The sequence below is a fragment of the Chiroxiphia lanceolata genome, chromosome 1, assembly GCF_009829145.1.
Source record: "Chiroxiphia lanceolata isolate bChiLan1 chromosome 1, bChiLan1.pri, whole genome shotgun sequence".
NCBI lineage: Eukaryota > Metazoa > Chordata > Aves > Passeriformes > Pipridae > Chiroxiphia > Chiroxiphia lanceolata.
The window spans coordinates 17,258,569-17,278,514 of NC_045637.1; the positions used below are offsets into that span (position 1 = coordinate 17,258,569).

Here is a 19,946-nt window from a genome sequence, read left to right on the forward strand (position 1 = left end):
CATCACTGCAGAGAAAATGCATGTTTACTACCAAAGAGAAGTGTATACCAGCAGTTATAAATGGGACATGAAAACCCAGGTGATTGTAAGACTGATACAGAAATGTCAGAGTACCTGATGCACATTAGGATTTGAATTATCTCATCCGATGAATTTTGGAAATGAAAGAAAACATACCCTAAAGTAATTTTTAAGGGTGTTCTCTTTCTCCTTTTTTATTTTCTTGTTCTTTTAAATTGCATTCAATCATGCATTTTCCTCTTTCTAAAGGACCAATCCAAATGGAGAAAAATAAAGTAGGAAATATTGTTATGCATGTTAAACTTTTTTTAATTATCTTGGAGTTATACAATATTTTTGTTCCATTTCTGGAGGAAGAACACATAGAATTAAGACATGAGATTAAAAATGTATAGCTTCTGAAAAAACAATTTCAACATGGATATTATTTTATTTGTCACCAATGTGCAGCCTCGCAAATTTTATGGAGTTTTCCTGGGTAGAAAAATACTTGCTGCATTTAAATGTAGCTAACACTTTACTAAAGATTCTGGTGCCTGATGTAAAGTGTCACAGGAGGTCCATCTACAGTGAATTCAACCATGCTATAGCTTCTATCTACACTGCATCACTCTGAATACACAATCCCTGCTCTGGCTAGATCATTATTAATTACATGAGAGAACTCATACCTGCTAACAAAAGGCAATTTCAAATACAGCATTAGTCTTCAAAGATTATGTCACTGTATTTAATAAATATTTTTGAATTAATAACAGTACAGATTTTCCCAATTTGCCTGTACTAAGCCACAAATAACTATGTGGGTTTTTTTATTTTGGCAGTTGTTACATGTCCAAGCATCAATTCTTTTACACTGGAACATGGAAGATGGAGAATAGTGAATGGTTCACATTATGAGTATAAAACAAAAGTAGTTTTCAGCTGTGATCCAGGGTATTATGGTTTGGGACCAGCATCTATCGAGTGTCTTGCTAATGGCACCTGGAGTTGGAGAAATGAGAGACCTTACTGCCAAAGTGAGTACATGTTGCATTTTCGTCTGCTGTACAGACATCAGAAGAAAATATTTTATTGGGTGAATTAGAAAATAGCTAATTAAATATTTAAAACAGTTAATTAGAAAAAGTGTTTCTTGATTGGAATTCCTGGGTATCCAAAAGGCTATTATTGACAAATATAATACATTAGGTTTAGTGACAAGGACATATCTGTAAGCACACTTCTGGATTTTAAAGGTCCATATATTTATAAATGTAAAAGGAAGTAGTAGAGAACATTTTCCTATATATTTTTTTCGGTCAGGAATGCTGTATGGTCTAGAAAAATGCAAAAACCTTTGTATATTGTCTGCATGCTTGGTAAATAAAATAATCTCTCCTTTCAGCTAGCTGTCATGTAATGTGCATTTACACACATCCAGATCATTCCCACCATTAGCTGGTGTGCTGATAACCTGCAGTAGTTAATTTTCAAAAAATAAGTAATGAATATTGAGATATTTAAAGCAATTAAATGTGCTTCCTGCACCCACCCCTGTGAAAAGCAAGTTTCTTCATACATTTGAATTTAGGCACCTCTTTTTCGAAACTGTAGGGTTTTGGTTACACTTTGAAGTCCCAGAACTCTTTCTCTTTATGAAACACCTTGTGATGTGGGACATGATTGAGCTTTTGGTGCATGTATCGAAAACGTATCTGCATATTCGTGTAAAAATCCAAACATACCTAAGAAGTTTGCAGATGAGTCAGATAACTGTGGCTTTAGAATTTATTGACAATAAACACAAACCTAATTAAAAAAAAGAAGTTAAAAAATGCAGTTTCAAAACCAGGTATTATTACATTGGAAATTAACCTTAATTTTGATTTCTTTGTAAGTGGAAATATAATTTATAATTTAGAGTATTTTTAAAAGTTAATTGCAGTGTTTCTCGTCTGCTAGTATTAAAAATTCTGTGTATATGTTTGTATCTATATCTCTTTGTGTATATAGATATTTTACATATAAAATTTGTATTTTTAACCCTTTTGTCTTTAAAAGACAAACTATTTTTCACTGTTTTGAGAAGTTTTGTTTGAAGTATTACCACTTTTTTCCAAGCATAAAGTACACTAGCTGCTTTCACCCTCTTATTTAGTAATAGTAAAGCTATTTTTATTATTAAAAGAAAATCGATAAAGAAAAAATATTATTTTGAATGAAAAGATGCTTTCAATTGTAAATAAATAGCAAGGAATTCCATGAATATAATTCATTCCTTTTAAAAATGATATCTGTGAATGCTGAGGTAAGCATGTCATTATGAACTAGAAGAACAAAACAACATCTACCCAGAGAAACATAATTTTAAAACTGACAACAATTGTGGTATTCCCATATGCAAGAAAAGTACTTAATAAAACCAAAATTAAACTTAATTTAATAATGTTCCTAATGGCTTTTTTAGGTTTACAGTAACAATTTTAATTGGTTTACCCCCCTCTCTTTCTTAAGTATTATTTCTAGGGAAGTAACAGTTTTTATTTGCAATTTTTAATCTATTTTTTCTACAGAACAAAATGCTTCAAGGTGTGAAATCTGGTTGACTGGTTGATAAGTATTACTGGTAGACAAGTATTATTTTATGTGTGTTTGTGATACTTAACTGTACATTTCTGTTTTGTTTTGGTTTTGTCATGAAGTTATTTCTTGTGGAGAACTTCCTACACCTCCCAATGGAAATAAGATTGGAACTCAAATCACCTATGGATCTACAGCTATATTTACCTGTGACTCAGGATACATGTTAGTTGGCTCTGCAGTGAGGGAATGTCTGTCATCTGGACTCTGGAGAGGAGTTGAGACGAGATGTTTAGGTACAGATACTGTCATGACTTGACTATTTTCTTTCTCTCTAGCAGACAAAAGTAAGCAAAGACAAGCAGCTTGTCTCTTTCTGTTAGCAGAGACATTGAAGAGGGATCTGCATGTGTGTGGCTGGGTGGGTTGTTTTTCTTACCAAAGTATAAGAAATTATCAAATTATATAATTACCTTTTCAGAAATTTTAATATCTTTCCAACATGCAAAACCTGTGTTACTGTATTTATGTATATGTCTTCAAAGTAGAACTATACATAAAAAGCAAGACAGACTGATTCCGTGTGTGTCAGCATTAATACATATCCTCAGTAAAATATCTACATGGTAGCCTGAACTCAGTGGTAGTGTTATGGAATTAAACTGTACACTTGAAAAGACACAGAAGGAGATAAAAAAAAGTTTTTGCAAACTTTGACAGGACCACAGGACCATGTTTCTAAGAGAAAGTCACTATCCAGCCACTATTTATGCAATTTGACACCCTTTACTTGTACATGTTTAGGTATCTTCACCCATTTAAAATACTCAGACATCACTCCCTGAATTATTTATGAATGAGATGAACACATGAAACCATTTCAAGGCTTCTTTCTGATTCATCATCTTGTGTACCTTGAGCTGGGTTGTTGTCTTTATTGTAGAGACATTGATTTTAACTCTATATGCAATCAAAATTTTAATTTCAGTTGAAATCAAAACTGTGATAGTATTCTGATTTAGAATGAAATACGTAAGACATATTGTATTTTGTCATTTGTGGAGGCATGAGTATATTACAGAATATCCACAAACAGATACTTTCAGAAAACCTGAACTAGTATATATGTTAAATATAGGGGTTTGTTGCAATACCGCTTTGTGCAGATTGCCATTCACCTTTTTAAACTACTCTCCATCCAAAATAATTTTCCTTCTCCAGTACAGGTTATTTGGCGCAAATCTGCACTAAAGTGAATGACTCATGAATGAGCAAAGGTTTTGCTTATCAAACTATAAGTCTGAAGCTGGAATGTTCCCTGACATACAGCTGAGACAGGCAGAGTCCTTGTTTATTTTTCACTTTTACAGTGGAAACCATTCAGCAGAGGAGGGGGAAAAAAGAAACGATCTTCATGTTTGATAATTTTTTTCTTCTAAATTATCGGCAATTATAAGACAGGTTGTTTTAAATATAAAAGTTTTAAGGCCCTATAGTATATATGTAATCAAAATGTTCTGCTTTTGTTGTTGGTTTGTGGTTTTTTTTTTTTTTTTCATTTTTACTGATTTGTCTGCAAAAGTTACAGCTATTGGAGTTTGGAGAAACGTAAAAATATTAATCAGAGAAATATTAATCTAAAAACAGCCAAATTGCCTTTTATTTGTGAATAGCATCTTGAAAAAATACTTGCATTTAAGAATTTTGCCAAAATAACTTCATGCCAAGTGAAGATCATCACAGAGTGAATTGAGTTTCTCTTCCGTTTGCTTGTAGAAATAAAAATGTAATACAATCTTAATAGTACTAATAGGTTGAATAGTCTTTACTTGCAACTTAAAGAAGACCCCTGCTTCTCAGAAAATATTACTTATTATTAAGTTCATATGCTGTAATGTTCAGGAACAAGAAATAGTTAAGAAAACAACTATATGACTGGAGGGGAAAACAGTAATCTAAAAGACACCTTTCGTATCAGACATAGGAGCACAGTAAATCTTTAAATGTATATCTTCAAAGCTTTATTGATGGCAAATTGTTGAAGAGAGCATGAATAAATGTTTTACAGAGAGAAATAGAATGTAGTATACTTCATATATATAGCAAGCACAAAAGCATGTATACCTTGGCAAAAAAAAAAAAAAAAAAAAAAGAAAACTAGTGACAGAGCAAATTAGTAAAAGGGAGCAATGGCTGCCCTAATTGCTTTTGCAACAACACTGCCTTCTATGTTATATCCCTGTGCAGAAATCAACTTCTTGCAAAGACTCAGACTAACTCAGTTCAATTCTTCTTTCTTCCACAAGTAATTTAAGACTTAAGATAGAAGAATGGGTTGAGCTAATGACAAATCAAAAGTCAGAAATATTTTTAAGAAGGAAGAGAAAGAAAATGCTGTTGGAAGGTTGAGGAAATGGTGGACATTAAAGAAATATTAGAATGTGAGAGAAAAGGAGATAAAATACAGGAGGTAGATCTACAGAGTGGGTATTTTAATGGTTCAAGAAATTAATTTTTGTGCAACTTATCAGTAAATTCTGGTGTTTGTTTTCAAGAACTGAAAAATAGTAAGAAAAAATTTATTTTCACTTTCTACTTCTAAAGTTTTTCTGCTCACAACTGTAAATATTTTCTATCCTTTATCACTTTTACTTGCTGAGAACTGTATTTATACTTGGACTGAGATGACTACCAATGTATTTCTGTTTTAAGTTTTGAAGATGGCCTGCAAAATCACTTAGATGACATTAATGAAATCCTATACGATAACAATACCCTTTTCCAACTATTTTGTTTAAGAATACCAGTTATTTTTTTCAAAAGTGTTACTCAAATGATTTCATTTCATTGCTGTGTTAGACAACTTGATTTTCATTCCAATTATGTGTAATTTGAAAAATTATGAAAGTAAAATAAACAGGAGTCTAAGTATCTGCAACAGAACTTAAAACTAGTTCATGTTGAACCTAATCAGATAGAAATGAGAACTAAAACAGAGGTAAGCTTTATTTCATTGATCTTTTTTGTCTTTTCTTTTTTTCATTCTGGTTTCTTTTTTAAAACAAGAAGGATAATACTTTATGAGTATTGAATCTGTTGCAAAAATTGGAACATTTAACACAATTGCCCTCCTTTCTGAATCTCACTTTATTTTTCCTTAAAGAATACCTAAATAACGATGTAGTACTCCACATAATAATCTCAGTTTTGATACATTGAGTTCTGAATCTTGTTCTCCCATAGCTGGTGAGAAGAAACAATGTTCAAATTGAAAAAATTAACAAACAATAGAGAGCTTCTAAAGTAATTCCGTTGTCAAAATTTTCAAAACAAATATTTCAAAATATTTTATTGTGAAAAAATACAAGAAAAAATCATTTTAGTCTTTCAGAATAAAATAACAGGCAAAGATAAAAATCAAGGACTGTTTGTGTCTTCAAGGTTACAGACTGCCCCTCACAATTTATTGTGCGTGATCTTTTTCTATACTGAAAACCTGGAAACAGTTTCTGGGGGAAAGTCTGTGTAATAAATCCTGGTGAAACATTCAGAAACATAGAACAGATTTTTGCTGAATATACTACTTATAAAAAGAGAGTGAAAAAATCTGTGATTTTGTTATACACTTTCCTCTTGGAAAAATATTTAAATATGTTTCCTGTATTATTTCAGTTAACATTTCAGAAAGCCTAGTCCAAAACACTCAACAAAGTAAAACTTACAAAGAAAAGTATAGCATGCTTTGAAAAGTCTTTCTGTTGGATACAATTCTTCTTATATATAATGGAGCACCTGTTTTCTTAGATTATTCCAAAGCATTCAAATTTCATACTTCTCTTCTGGAGGTATGTAATTTAATTGAGTTTCTCTCAGTTATGTGACTGATAGCAATTTTAAAAGATGTTTAGACATCTCATCAATGAAAACCATGTGAAAAAACAGGGAAAATTATTATTTTTAAGCAATAGTTAAATTCATTAGAGAGGAGGTATCTTATGCACACTTTTCTTTTTTGTTGATTGGTAAGCTTACTCCATGTTCTCACATTTCTTGAAGTTGTGACTCTGTCCTCTTCATCTCAGGTATACTGCACTTAAAACTTTTTACCTAATTCCTTCTTTCTCCATTCCTCATGACATATTGATAAAACAGATTGTTTTATATAGTCTCCTTTATTTACCAAAAGTTATTGCTGTTATTTCCTACAGGGAAAGACTCAGCAACTGCTGGAACAATAGTTTTGTTCAGTTCTGCAAATTAGTATTAAATCTAAAATCAATATAAACCATGAAATATAATTACATTATTTTAGTTATTGCAGTTATTTTAGTTCACTTGGAGAACTAAAGATGCCTTTATAAAATACTGTGTCCATATGAATAAAAATGCAGAAATGAAGAATGGAGTTTACTTGATGAATAAGGCATAAAGAAGTGTGGTTCCAATACTGGACTAATACTGAAAATATCGAAAATTGAGTTTTCAATACAGACAGATGGGTAGCAGAAAAAAAGCTATTTGGGTTAGAGGGTACATTAAATGTCAGCATTTGTACTTCCTATATAATAATATCAGGAAAACCTTTCATCTGTTGTCTTAAGAGAAATATTAAACCTGTGCCTTTGTCTGCATTAACACATAATCCAGCAGAAAGAATAGATCACGAGACAAGTAATTGATTCTGAATTTCTATATCTGTATTACATATGTTTCAGATAATTGTCCTTGGACTGCATCTTGTCTCGTCCTCTGGGCTAAATTCATCATTACTCATATGATTCTGACTTGTCAAAAAGACCTGTAAATAATGTTGATCACTTTGTCTCCAAAAGGAGATGGAAACACTTGTTTTGTGCTCCTAGAGACTTCTCAATGTACTTCCTCTGAAAGGAAGCTAATTTGTTCATAGTAAAACCACTCCGCACATTTAAGAGTTAGAAGGAAGAGATGAACCAAAATGCTAATGCATACACAACCTTTGACTTGTTAGCTGGGGAATATTTATCCCAGTTTTACTGAACTTTTCGTTTTTTCATACAAAAATACCAGTTTTAAACACTAATGAGTCATTAGTGGCAACTTGTTACTCATAAAGGAAAGACTAGTTATCAAACAGCTCTGTACAGAGCAGTGCTGTCAACACGGTCAAAAGAATATCAGGCTTACTGTCTGGGGCAAAAAAAACCATGTAAGCTGACAGTGAAAAATATTCAGTGCATTAATTTACCAGTGCTAGTTTTATATTTTCCCAATCAGCTTTCAGTCACTGAAAGGTTCCTGTGGGTATGTAACCTCTGAAGTGTAACCTTCCTACCACTATTTTCATAGTTAAGACTTCTAGAAAAATATATAAGAAACTAACTTGTCTTTGCTGTTTTTAAATATCTTTCTTTATCTTGTTATTGCAATTAAAGGAGAATCTGTATCTCCAGTGATACTGAATTAATATATCTAAAGTTAGCCATAGGCTTCTCTTTATTCTTCAGTGCTACCTCATAATAATAACAACTAGACTTTCAAATTAGGTACATGATGTTTCATCTTTAAAAAAAATATTCAGTTGTTTCAAAGAATTCAGCAAAAACTTCCCTCTATGTGCCATGGATTAAAAAAGATTTAAAAGAACTTTACCAGTCATCTTGAACAGTTTAATTCAACTGAACAGCTGTCAAGATGAGGATCTTCTGAAAACAGCAGGAGAAATACCCCAAAGCCTGCTTTGTCTGGGGTTGCACCTTCTTATTTCCTTATAAAAAATGAAAGCCCTGTAAAGAAGAAAAAAAATGCCAGGAAATAATTCTTCCCTCCTCAGCTGAGGTCATCTTGACAGGTTAATTAAATTGTTGAGTAATAACCTAAATCTCTTTTTTCAATAATACATTGGTATGTAGTTTTCTTTCACTACTATGCTCATGTTTGACGCTACTGACAACAAAAATAAGCACAGGCACATTTTTGCCATTTAATGTAAAGATTCTGTATTCATTTATTCCTACTCTTTTCATCTCAGAGAGCAACCTGCAGAAAAGAAACATCATTTACAGCTAAGGTTTCAAAGGTTCTGACACGAAGTTATTAGGCTCATTCTTCATTGCTAGAGCTGGGTTTCATGTCAAATTAGATAATTTATTTGGTGCTCACAGGTTATTAATATCTTTCATTCCTAATTTTTGACTAATTCTGTTTCTTAATAATATTTCATGTAGTTATTCTTTATTTGTTTTGCTGGACTGGAAATGGAGAATGTTATACTGCTTATTTCCCCTCTCAAATCTGCTACTCAGTAAAACCTTCACATTTAGTACCTTTTAGTCTCTTTTTTTTGTAGTTTTCACTTGTTGTCTTTACAAGAGTGACATCTGTTGATTCAGTATTATAAATTATAAGTTACATTAAGACCTAGGGGTCTCATCTGAATTCGCAGAACTGCTGCATAGGTCTTTTATATCTGTATCATAATAAAAATGAAACTACATCCGGTCTTATGGTACAGCATCAAAATAGAGACACTGACAATGGACAAAGCTATCATGAGAACAGTCTAGAATAGCCTAATCTAAAGTAGTAGAATCCTAACCTACTGTGAAGTCAGCTATTTACTACTAGTGTATTATAATATACTTTTTCCCTCAGTAATAGTAATTATGATAATCAATTGTTGAAATTGTTGAACGGAGATTTTGCTTAACATTTGTTCATTTTTTTTCAGCTTTTCTTCTATCCATTACCCAGCCCGTAGTGCAGTGGAATAAACGTTCTGTTTGTTATATGTTTATATTTGTCCATGTATCATGCAAGGGTTTATTTTTTTCTGTCTCTTTCATTCTGATAAATGCAGGTCAGAAGTACAGCATTGATGTTACTGCTTGAGCCACTCCTTCTGTCCCATATTTTCTGCAACTCTTTTATAATTGTTTTTAATTATTTGTTTTCAATAACCTTCCAAGGTGACCCCAACAGTTTTGGTTTGGCTTGTAATTGATCTTAGAATCTGAATATTACTTTGGGCATAAAAAAATGTATTCCATTAGGTAAAAATAACATTACCATTAAAGTCTTTTACCCATGATACTTAAATATTCCATGACTTATTGGTATGTCAAACAGGAGTGTAAATTAATAACAGAATAAGTATTTCCTAAATAATTTCTCATCTATTTGCAAAATATGTTTACTGACAACGAGAAACTAAAAAAGGAAAAAAAGGAGACAACATTGCTGGTCAGTATTTGATCCTTTGATTTCCCTGCAGTACTCTTAGTTTCTTTTTCTTCAGCAGTCCTGTTCTTTTTACTTCCTTATCTTTTTGCATCTGTTTTCCACTTTTTGCCATAGTTTTCTGGCATATTTTGATCATACTCACAGAGAGTTCTGTCAATATGATATTCATTTTGCATTATTTGCATTCAGTCCTCATTGAAAACACTACACCTTCAGAGTTTAGCTCCTGTGCAGTTTTGTATCTGAATTGCATTTAGGAGGAATAATTTTCTGTCTTATTGCAAAAGACAGTAGCCAGATCTTATGGTTATTACAAATCAAGGCTATCTATACAACAATCAGTGCTATCATTTTATTGAATTTCATTATATCGAGTTCCATAACTAAAATTTTCATCTTCCATATCCTATCGCATTCAACTGGGATAAGTATGACATGTCTCAAATGAGAACAGATTTAAAATTATGTTCCTTTATGGGTTTGCACAATGTTTTTGCTGTGGTAAAATTGTGTGTTGCTCCTTGTTTATACCAGTATGACAAAACCTGACATCAGTTACATGGCAGATGAGAGATATGTATAATACAAGCAAGTGACAAAATGTTTTAGGATACACAGGAGATAAACTGAAGGAATAGAGTTGATCTTTGATGCCATTTAACACTAAATGTGTCTCATTCAGAAACAAATTCAATTTCTCAGAAAACTATACATGTGCAGTATCATTTTCCTCAGACTAATAAAGAATCAGTAGTAATCTGAAAGCTTTGAAAACTTTTCACATCAAAAAAACCCCTTCAAACCCCAAACTCACTATTTTTATATGTGTGAACCACCTATATATGTTGCAAACACGTATGCACAATGGAAAGCAGAAAAAGCTACTGAATGGCACTTCAAAAATTCATTTTAGAATCTTAATAAGGGAAAATGAGTTTATTTGCCACAAAGCCCTTAAAATAAGAGTTTAAATTGAAGTCCTGAAAAACAATTAACAGCAGAACGATCATGAAAACTACCAGAATATGCATTAATGAGTATGAGCAAATCTTAATGTATAATGATCATTTTGGAATTCTTTTCGTCACAGGTATCTTACTAGAAAATTGTCAAAGGGAAGAATTCTACTAATATTCATGAGAAAAATTAATAAACACCTTACTTTTGGAAAGAAATGCAACAAAACCAGAATAGAATTGAAAAGAAATTAAGTAATAATTACTCTTCCACATATAGGTGTGGATGGTGATAGGAGTTTTTGTTGTTTTATTTTTTCGTCCTCTATGTTTTTTTTTCCCATGATATTAGAGAAGAAAGATAGCAACTATTATAACCTGAAGGTCTTTATTTCCTCTGACAGAGAAACATCTCTGTAGATATGTGAAACAGAGTGGGAAAATAAACAAGCAAGAATAAAAGTTATGAAAATTAATTAATGAGTTCATGACTTTATGGCATCTTAGGGAATTTACTTCAGCTGCATAAAATTAGTGGAAGTTCCAATAATATTCTCAAATGTTCTCTTAACAGGACTTTGTATACCATTATATACACTTCCATAGCAAACACAGTGAACTGCTTACTACATGCACCTGACAGATGGTATTTTGAAAATAAAACAAGTGAAGCTGAACTCATCAGTTTGGGGTGTGGCTTGTTTTTGTTGTTATGGGGTTTTTTTTTCTGTTTTGTTTGGTTGGTTTGGTTTAAATGTTCTTTTATGTCTCTCAGTCACACAAAACATCCTCCGGAAAGCAAAGTGAAAACTGGACGAATATGCTGCAAATCCCAAATGTTTCTTATTTCTTTTTAGATTTGCAATGAAAAATGTGTCACAAATCTGGCATATTCTGTTTCTAAATGATGTTTACTTTCTTAACACTGTCACAATAGGTTTACTTAGAATTCTGTACTGATGGAACTACAGTCTTATAATACAGTTTTATAATAATCCTTCATGCATTTAGATTTATTTATTTACAGTTTAGAAATCTGACATGGGGATAGGAGTAGGTTCTAACCATTTTAAAATATCAATTCCTTATAGTAGTGAGAAGTTTATAGTTGGTCATGAAATTATAGTTAGTGCTCCAAAGATGTAACTCTTACAGAGTTGGAGGACATAATCAAGACAGAGGATTGAAGTGATGGAATCATAAAGAGCTCAATTGGAAGAGAGCTTTAATATCCTCTGGTCCAACATTTCCTGGTGAAGGGAGATGAAATGGAATTATCTAGCCCCTGTCTGCAACACCTGTTTGGTTTCCCACACCTATCCAGTCACATCTTGAAATTTCTGGTGATGTGGAATCCCATCACATCCCTGGTGGGTGTTCCAGTGAATGCTTGTTCTTATTACCAAAAAAATTCTTTCGTATGTCAGGATGAAAACTCTCCCAGTGCAACTTGTACTCATTGCCCCTTGTCCTCTCCGTGTGACTCTGTGGGAAGAGAGACCCTCTATTTTCTTTATAGACACCCTTTAACTACTGGAATACTGTGATGAGGTCCCCCCAAGCCTTCTCTTCTTCAGGGACTAACACCTTCAGCCTTTCTCACAGATAGGTTTTCAGCCCCTTTGATTATCTTCAAAAGCCCTCCTTTGGACACTCTCCCGTCTGTCTGCAGTCTTTCTGAAGTGGTGGGGACAAGAATAGACACATTACTTCATGTGCAGCCTGACAAGCACTAAGTAGAGTAGGATGATCACATCTCTACTGCTGCTAGTAATGTTTGTTCCAGATGTAGCCCAAATCCAATTTGCCTTCACTCCTGCAGCTGCACACTCTGACTCATGGTCCACTTTGTTGTCCACCAGGACCCCAGGTCCCTTTCAGTGATGATGTTCCCCAGCCACACAGATCATGGCCTGTTCTGGGTTCTTTGGTTATGTTGTCCCAGGTGCAGAACCCTACATTTGTCTTTATTACAAACTCATAGAGTTCTGGCTCACCCACTCTTCAGCCTGTCTAGGTCTCTCTGTAAGGTGGCTTGTCCTTTTCACATGTCCACCTCACTATCAGTCTGATGTCATCAGCAGAATTGTGAGGCTGATTTCAATCGCATCATTAATCAGATCATTTATGAAGATATTCACGTCACGTGGTCCAGTATTGATCCCTGGGATCCCTGCCACCCTGAGTGGAAAAAGCATTGATCATCACCCTTTTAGTGCAGCCTGTTAGCCATTCTCTACCCATCTTACAGATCCACCCACCCAACCTGTATCTTGCCGTTTTGTTCAGGAAAAGACTCTGGAGAATGGTATTAAATACACCATTTTGCTGAAGTCCAGGTAAGCAACATCCACTATCCCCCTTGTCAACAGAAGGTGTTGAAGAAAGTCAAAAGAAAGAAGAAATTACAAAGAAGTCTTGAGAGGTTTATGACAAGGAGAGAAAGTAGTTTAGGAGGATGAGAATTTTAAATGACTTTAAATTTTCTGGAGAGAAAGAGGGACATTGATGCAAGAGGTACAGATGATTTACAATGACTTTTCACCTGTTGAAGCTGTGGTGTTTTTGTAACATCTATGCACAGTTGCGAAAACTGCTGTCTGATCTTAGTTGCGGGCTTCACATATTGAATTGCTTCTCTGCACATGAAACAGAACTTAACCTTTCTGGTTATATATTCTGCTTCCATTCTGCCATAAAGCAACTGCCATAAAGTCATTCTGATTAAGAACCAAGCCATATATTGTAATTAATGCAACTAGAAAAATATTTCCTTGAACATGGTCTTAATCACTGCAGACTGTCTGGTTGCACTTTTGACAGAAACCAATCTTTTCCAGCTCAGTTTTTATTCTCATCTGCTTAGTCCTGTTTATCATGAAAATGTGGTAGGATAGGGAAATTAGTCCCTTTGGGGCATGTTCAAATAAGTCTGCTACTTACTGAATGGATTATGAACTTCCAGGAGAATCAAAAACTGCTCTGACAAAAATTTATAAACATGTATTATGCCATCTAATGCTAGAAAACATAAACAAATTTCAAGTATGCCTGGTCCTTACATAACACTGAGGGAAATGGGGAGGGGACAATGAAGGCAGAATACAACCTTCAACAGTACCAGATTTGGACTCCTACTAACTCTAAAGAAGTCAATTGCAATCACCAATTTACTAAGTGTGAAGGCTCGCATACAACCTATATTGTAAATTCTGATGTTTTTGTCAGGAATCATGCAATGAAATACAATACAAGGCTCAATTGATAAGAAAATGTAAGATTTTCAGTTTTTTTTAAAGACATTTCTAGTCCCAATGAATGAGGCAAAATGCTGAAATTATATCACAGTATTATAAGCACTTAAAATTTCAAAGGAAAAAAACAATCCAAACCATATTGCTTCTAAATGTCCTTTCTTATTTGCAATTCCATGCTCGGGTGTTTGTTTGTAGGGGCTATTTGAGGAGAAGTAGAGGAAAAAAGAAGAGCAGAGGAGTTTGGGTGGCTGGTAATAATTTTTTTCACAAAAGTACTGCCTGTTTTTCCTTGCTTGTCTACTCTTTTTTTGCAGTGAATTGTCTACTGTGTTTCATAGTCTTCATGAAGTCAATTGTTCTTAGAGGATTTTTCCATCAACACCTTTTTTTGCTGAATCACAGTGCCCATTTTCCGGGATTCATTAAGAAAATAGTAATGAATGACACATGGTTCATTCATTTTCCCAGCTTCTCTCTAGATAAAATGTCTCTTTGTGACTGTCATAGTGCTTCATGGCATAAATACAGTATTTCTCATATTTTGAGAGTACAGGGTAGAAGATTAGGCCTAGACAGAAAGATTTTTGATTGCAGGACATTTGGCAGCAGTTGTGCTGACTGCCTTCAACCAAAACACGTTAACATCTTTGGGATTCCCCTGGGATCAATAGGACAGAAAGAATAGAAAACAATCCAGAGAGTCAGATTCCAGCAACAAAGTGTCCAAGTTGATTTTTTTACATTGTAATGAGGCTATATTTATAATGTTCACATGGTTTGATATCTATAATATTTATATTATTTTATTTGTATTTATATGAATTTTTAAATATTTATTTAAATGTATGATGGTTAAATGTTACCTGTATTAGGTTTAATCATAACCAAAATAAACGAAGGGAAATAATATAGATTTTTACAGGTTATAATAAAAAGGACTTATTCATATTTAAAAAAAAATTGTTAGCATATATGACGTTTAATCCCTTTGCTGTGTTGTCTATTTGCACTTCTTTATATGTGTACAATTCTACCTATACAAATACAATACTACAGATTCCCCCCAATTTAATAAAAACAAAGCTTTTAATTAAGTCAATTAAGAAAAAAGGAAAGATATTCAGCATTTCTTTGTTTTAGTTAAGGAGGTTTATTTAAAATTTCTCTGGCATACTTACTGATTTTTTTTCCTTTTTTTTTTTTTTTAATTTTAATTTATTAATTGTTATTTTTATTTTTTTTTACTGTGAAAAATCTAGCTGGTCACTGCGGTATTCCAGATCTTATAGTCAATGGACAAGTAATAGGAGAAAATTATGGATATAGAGATACAGTTGTATACCAGTGCAGTCCTGGTTTTCGGTTGATTGGCTCCTCTGTAAGAATATGTCAACAGGATCACAACTGGTCTGGTCAGCTTCCATCTTGTGTGCGTAAGTAAGAATGGCAACACATATGGATTTATGTTGCAGGAATATCTATGTCAGAAAGATGAGGATTGAATTTGCAACTTAGTGTTCATTAAAAAAAAAAAAAAAAAGCAGATCCTCAAAAGTGTGTGGCTACACAAAACTTATAACTCATGTATCAGGTGAAGTTAAGTGTTATCAAATTTCCACTACATCTTTTGGCTGCTAAATGCCTGGTATTTATACATGGATATGAAACTTCTTCAAAAATTATAGGATTTAGGAACATCAGTACTCACATTTGAAAATGGCTTTATGACCCACAGTGGCTTTTGGAATATTTAATGAGCATTTACTATCACTACTGATAGTTAGATAGGTAAATATTCTTGAATTATACTGTCAGCTGATGATTATACTAATAATCATTACACCGATTATTAAAATATTTTCTTCAAAAATTATATTTTTCCTTACTATTCCTCACAGAGATACTTGTATTTGTTTTCTTTTGTGTGAGAGGTGTGCCAATATATCACATAAAAGACCTTTAAGTAATAACAGAAAATACTGTATTTAATTAGGAAAATTTGAGATTTCTTAAAGGACTCTCAAGTAAATTACAACTATGTTTCAGATTCAGCAATATTAGTGTATTGAAACTGTATTAATCTGCCTCTAAGTATTCTATTTATATATCTATATCTTTGTGGTAGAAACTCTCTCAATGATGAATCATAGTATTCAATGCTAGTAATTTATTCTGTGATTTTTTAAAATTTTATTTTAAATTAATAATGAACATTTTTTTATCAACAACTGGAATTTTTACAGCATAGAAGAAAATGCTATAAAGTATTTTGAACTAATTTTATGAAAATTAATTTATGTCTGATTTTCCTTACTGGTTTTTTCATCTGTTTTTTATGGGCACAGAAATAAACTTTACGTTCTTTAGTCAGTTTTGTATAAATATGAGAAAAGTTCACCGTACCCAAATGTTTCATATATCCAGTCATAAATTTATAACTTCACTAATATTTAGGCCTCAAAGATAAAATATTGAGTTGATACTAAGACCTATTTGTAAGAAATAATACCTGAGGAACTGAAATGTATTTTCTTAAATGTCAGACTATATGTAATGAAAATCTAGTGCTTTCTCTTCTCCTGCGTCTTCAGAAGAGTTTTCTTCATTTGTCTTCATTACTGCATGTCAAATTCTATTCAGTTTATTTAAAATAAGTTCTTGAATTTGAATCCATCATGGGAAGTCCTCAGTATCTGATAATATCAAAACTTGAAAATACTATTATATGATACTATTATATAATTATTATCTATTACATAATAAATAATGAACAGTGATAACAGCACTCTCTTTTTTGTTTCTTTGCTTTGTGCTTTGTTAGCTGTTAGCTGTGGTCACCCTGGTAGTCCTATTTATGGAAGAACAAGTGGAAATGGTTTCAATTTCAATGATGTTGTGACATTCTCATGTAATACTGGGTATTATGCAAGGACCAACCAAAGCACAGTGCCAAGCTAAAGGCAGTGGAGCCATCCCTCCAATATGCAAAGGTAAGAATGCAGATATGCAGTTTTCCAACTAAATGTTGGAAATTTAAAGTAGAAAACAGAGGGTAAAAGGACACTGTCATGACAAAGTGATCTCCCTCTTACTGAGAGACTGACTAGCATACTAATCATATTATTAAGGATATTTTGTGATTCTATGATTTTTCACATTCAGCTTGCCAGGATAACTGTTGCAGAGAAGCTTTCTTATGTGTCTGTAGTTTGTATTAATTTTTTTAGAACCATTCCTACAAGTTCCTTAAGCAAAATTATGCAGAGATAATTAAAAACTTAAATCCCGAAATAATGTTCTCTGCATTTTTGCCAACACAGTTCTAATGGATGCATAAAAAAAATCTATATTTTTCTTCTCTTATGTTTCCATTGATGCTCCATTGAGCATCTTGATTTTTATTTTTTTTTTTCTGATTTGTTAGCCAATTTGTAATCCATTTGTGTTGGCTCTCAATGATCTAGATAATATTCTAAAAAAAATAGTATTGTGGAATTAGTTCTGTTTGAGTTTTCATAAGTACTTTTAGAAAAGTTTTGCCACATTGTCTTTAAAATCTATTGTTATGATTTTTTTAAATATTTTAATTGTTTTTATTTCGAAAAATGTATTTTTTGCTGTAACATGCTTGAACATATGCAGAAATGGTGTTGCTTTTCAGCATCTTCTCTACAGCTTCTATGGATTTTTATCTGTACATTAACTAAGTCATATTATGTTTTATAGGAATTTTTTTTACTATATTTTCCTTCTGATAGGTGTTTTCCACTTTCGTTTGATCACTTTGCCTTTAGTGATGTTGCCAAATAGTTTACAGAACTTAAGTTTCCAGGGAGAAGATATTATTTTTAAAATTTACAGTATTAAACACTGTGTGTTTAGGGTACCTACTTAATCTCATGTTCAGTCCAGTTGTTCTCAATCACCTCGGTATTCTGGTATTGCAGAGTAATATGTCAATGTATCTGATAAGTTATTGATCAGTAAATAAGTTGATCGGTTATGCTTTGAAATTTTACACAGTCCTGAAATCTTATACTGGTTTTAGAAGAGACTTTAAAGCTAAAAAGAACTAACTTTGTGTAGGGCATCATTAATTGTGTCTGTCATGTGCAGTGAAATCAATTCTAATGAAAATAATTTTATTTGCTTTGAGGTTAAATAACAATAACAACAATACTACTACTACTACTAATAACAATAATAATATGTTACCCTGCATATTTTAAACTGCCTAAAGTGAAATATTATAGCAAAGGCCACACACCTTTACGAAGACTGAATTTGCAATTGTCATATAAATTCAACAGTGCACTTGTTGTTATACTATTTGCAATATGCTAAATAGCTAGTTTCCTAGCCAACTATAATAATGGTGGAAAACTATTGAAATGGTCAAAGTTCCTTCTATTTTATTTCAAGTGCTCACTATTCCAGATTAATTAATAGATTATTTTCATTGCTTTAAATACATGCTTAATAATACGAACGTAGACAGCACATGGTATGATTCTTGGGGCTGTCCTATGCAGGGCCAGCAGATGGACTTCAGTGATTCTTGTGGGTCCCTTCCAATGCAGGATATTCTATGATTCTATGGTTGTTCAACTGACATAAGTGATAGGAGACCATTTAAAGACCGTTTAGGAGACTGTATTTGTATGACTCTCAAGTCTATGCTCTTTTTCTTTTTAGTGGTCAATTGTTCTGATCCTGGAATTCCTGCAAATTCTATAAGAGAAAGTAAAATAGAACATGGAAATTTCACATATGGCACAGTGGTATTTTATGACTGTAATCCTGGATATTTTTTATTTGGCTCTTCAGTTTTAATTTGTCAACCAAATGGCCACTGGGACAAACCTCTCCCTGAATGTATTAGTAAGTAGATAATGAGTTTACTTCTGCAAAGAATGTGGGCTAGACTGGGTACTATTTTACACAACATTTCCATCAGTCTCATGACAGCAATTACAATAATCATGTTTAATATACATTTGTGTGTGTGCAGTACTGATGAAAGGTCTCAATAGCAGCTGAAGCAGCAGTTAGATTGTTATTGCATGTGGCAAATGGGACAAGCAATAGTCAAAACAAACACCTCTAAATGCTCCAGTGTAATAATCCCTGATAGCAGAAGCACAAGGACAAAATGTATCTATTGAATTTGCCAATACCTGGCTTCCATTGGCCACAGAGTTCTTATCACACTGAAACCTAAAACCTACAGTATACCTTATATCAATACAGTAATTTCTGGACTTCTCTCGGGACAACAGTTAGATCGGACTATCTATGAAGATACCAAGCACTGTAGAACTCCTAAAGTGTCCTCTGGATAATGTCCTCAGTTTACCACAGTAACAGATGTACCTGAACATCATACTCATATGCAACCTATCCACTAAGGCAAGTGGATCAACACAAATAGGTTCTTTCTATTCTGGCTTGTCATGAACAACTTTCTAACTGTGACGTAGATATAGCCAGAGATGTTTCTTATGTTTTTAATTGGCTGGGACAGCTGATTTACCTGGTTCTCTATTAGTGTATGAAAAGGGTTTGGTTTAGGGTCAAAATTTTTCTGAGAAAGGCTGAAAGCTTTATTTTCTAGAGAATAAAGGGAAAACAAGTTAAGAGTTTTTTATTTGAGAATTATGGACTGATATTGTAGATATTTGTTCTCAGGAGGCTTCTCCAGTTCTGCTATTCTCTCTCTAAAAATAAAAAAAGTATGAAACTATTTTGTTATTACTGCTAAAACTTTCATTTATTGAACTTTTCCCTTTCTTTAATGGGATAAGTAGTTTGATTACAAGTCACAGTTAAACTAAAAAAGAAGTGTCTGTTGGTTTCACATTAAATTGGTAACATTACCATTTCAGAAAGAGAAATGTTGCTTAATAGCAACATATCTACAAAGAGAGTG

At 32.8% G+C, this 19,946-nt stretch overlaps 1 protein-coding gene across 1 annotated transcript in view; it reads left to right on the plus strand.

Annotated features, from left to right (window-relative positions):
• Positions 1-19,946, plus strand: part of CSMD3 (CUB and Sushi multiple domains 3) — a 605,915-nt gene that overhangs the window by 529,366 nt on the left and 56,603 nt on the right. Inside the window, 6 exon segments of the mRNA XM_032696902.1 lie at positions 846-1,040; positions 2,706-2,879; positions 15,277-15,450; positions 16,839-16,938; positions 16,940-17,007; positions 18,713-18,898. Of these exon segments, the coding sequence (XP_032552793.1) occupies positions 846-1,040; positions 2,706-2,879; positions 15,277-15,450; positions 16,839-16,938; positions 16,940-17,007; positions 18,713-18,898 (897 nt within the window).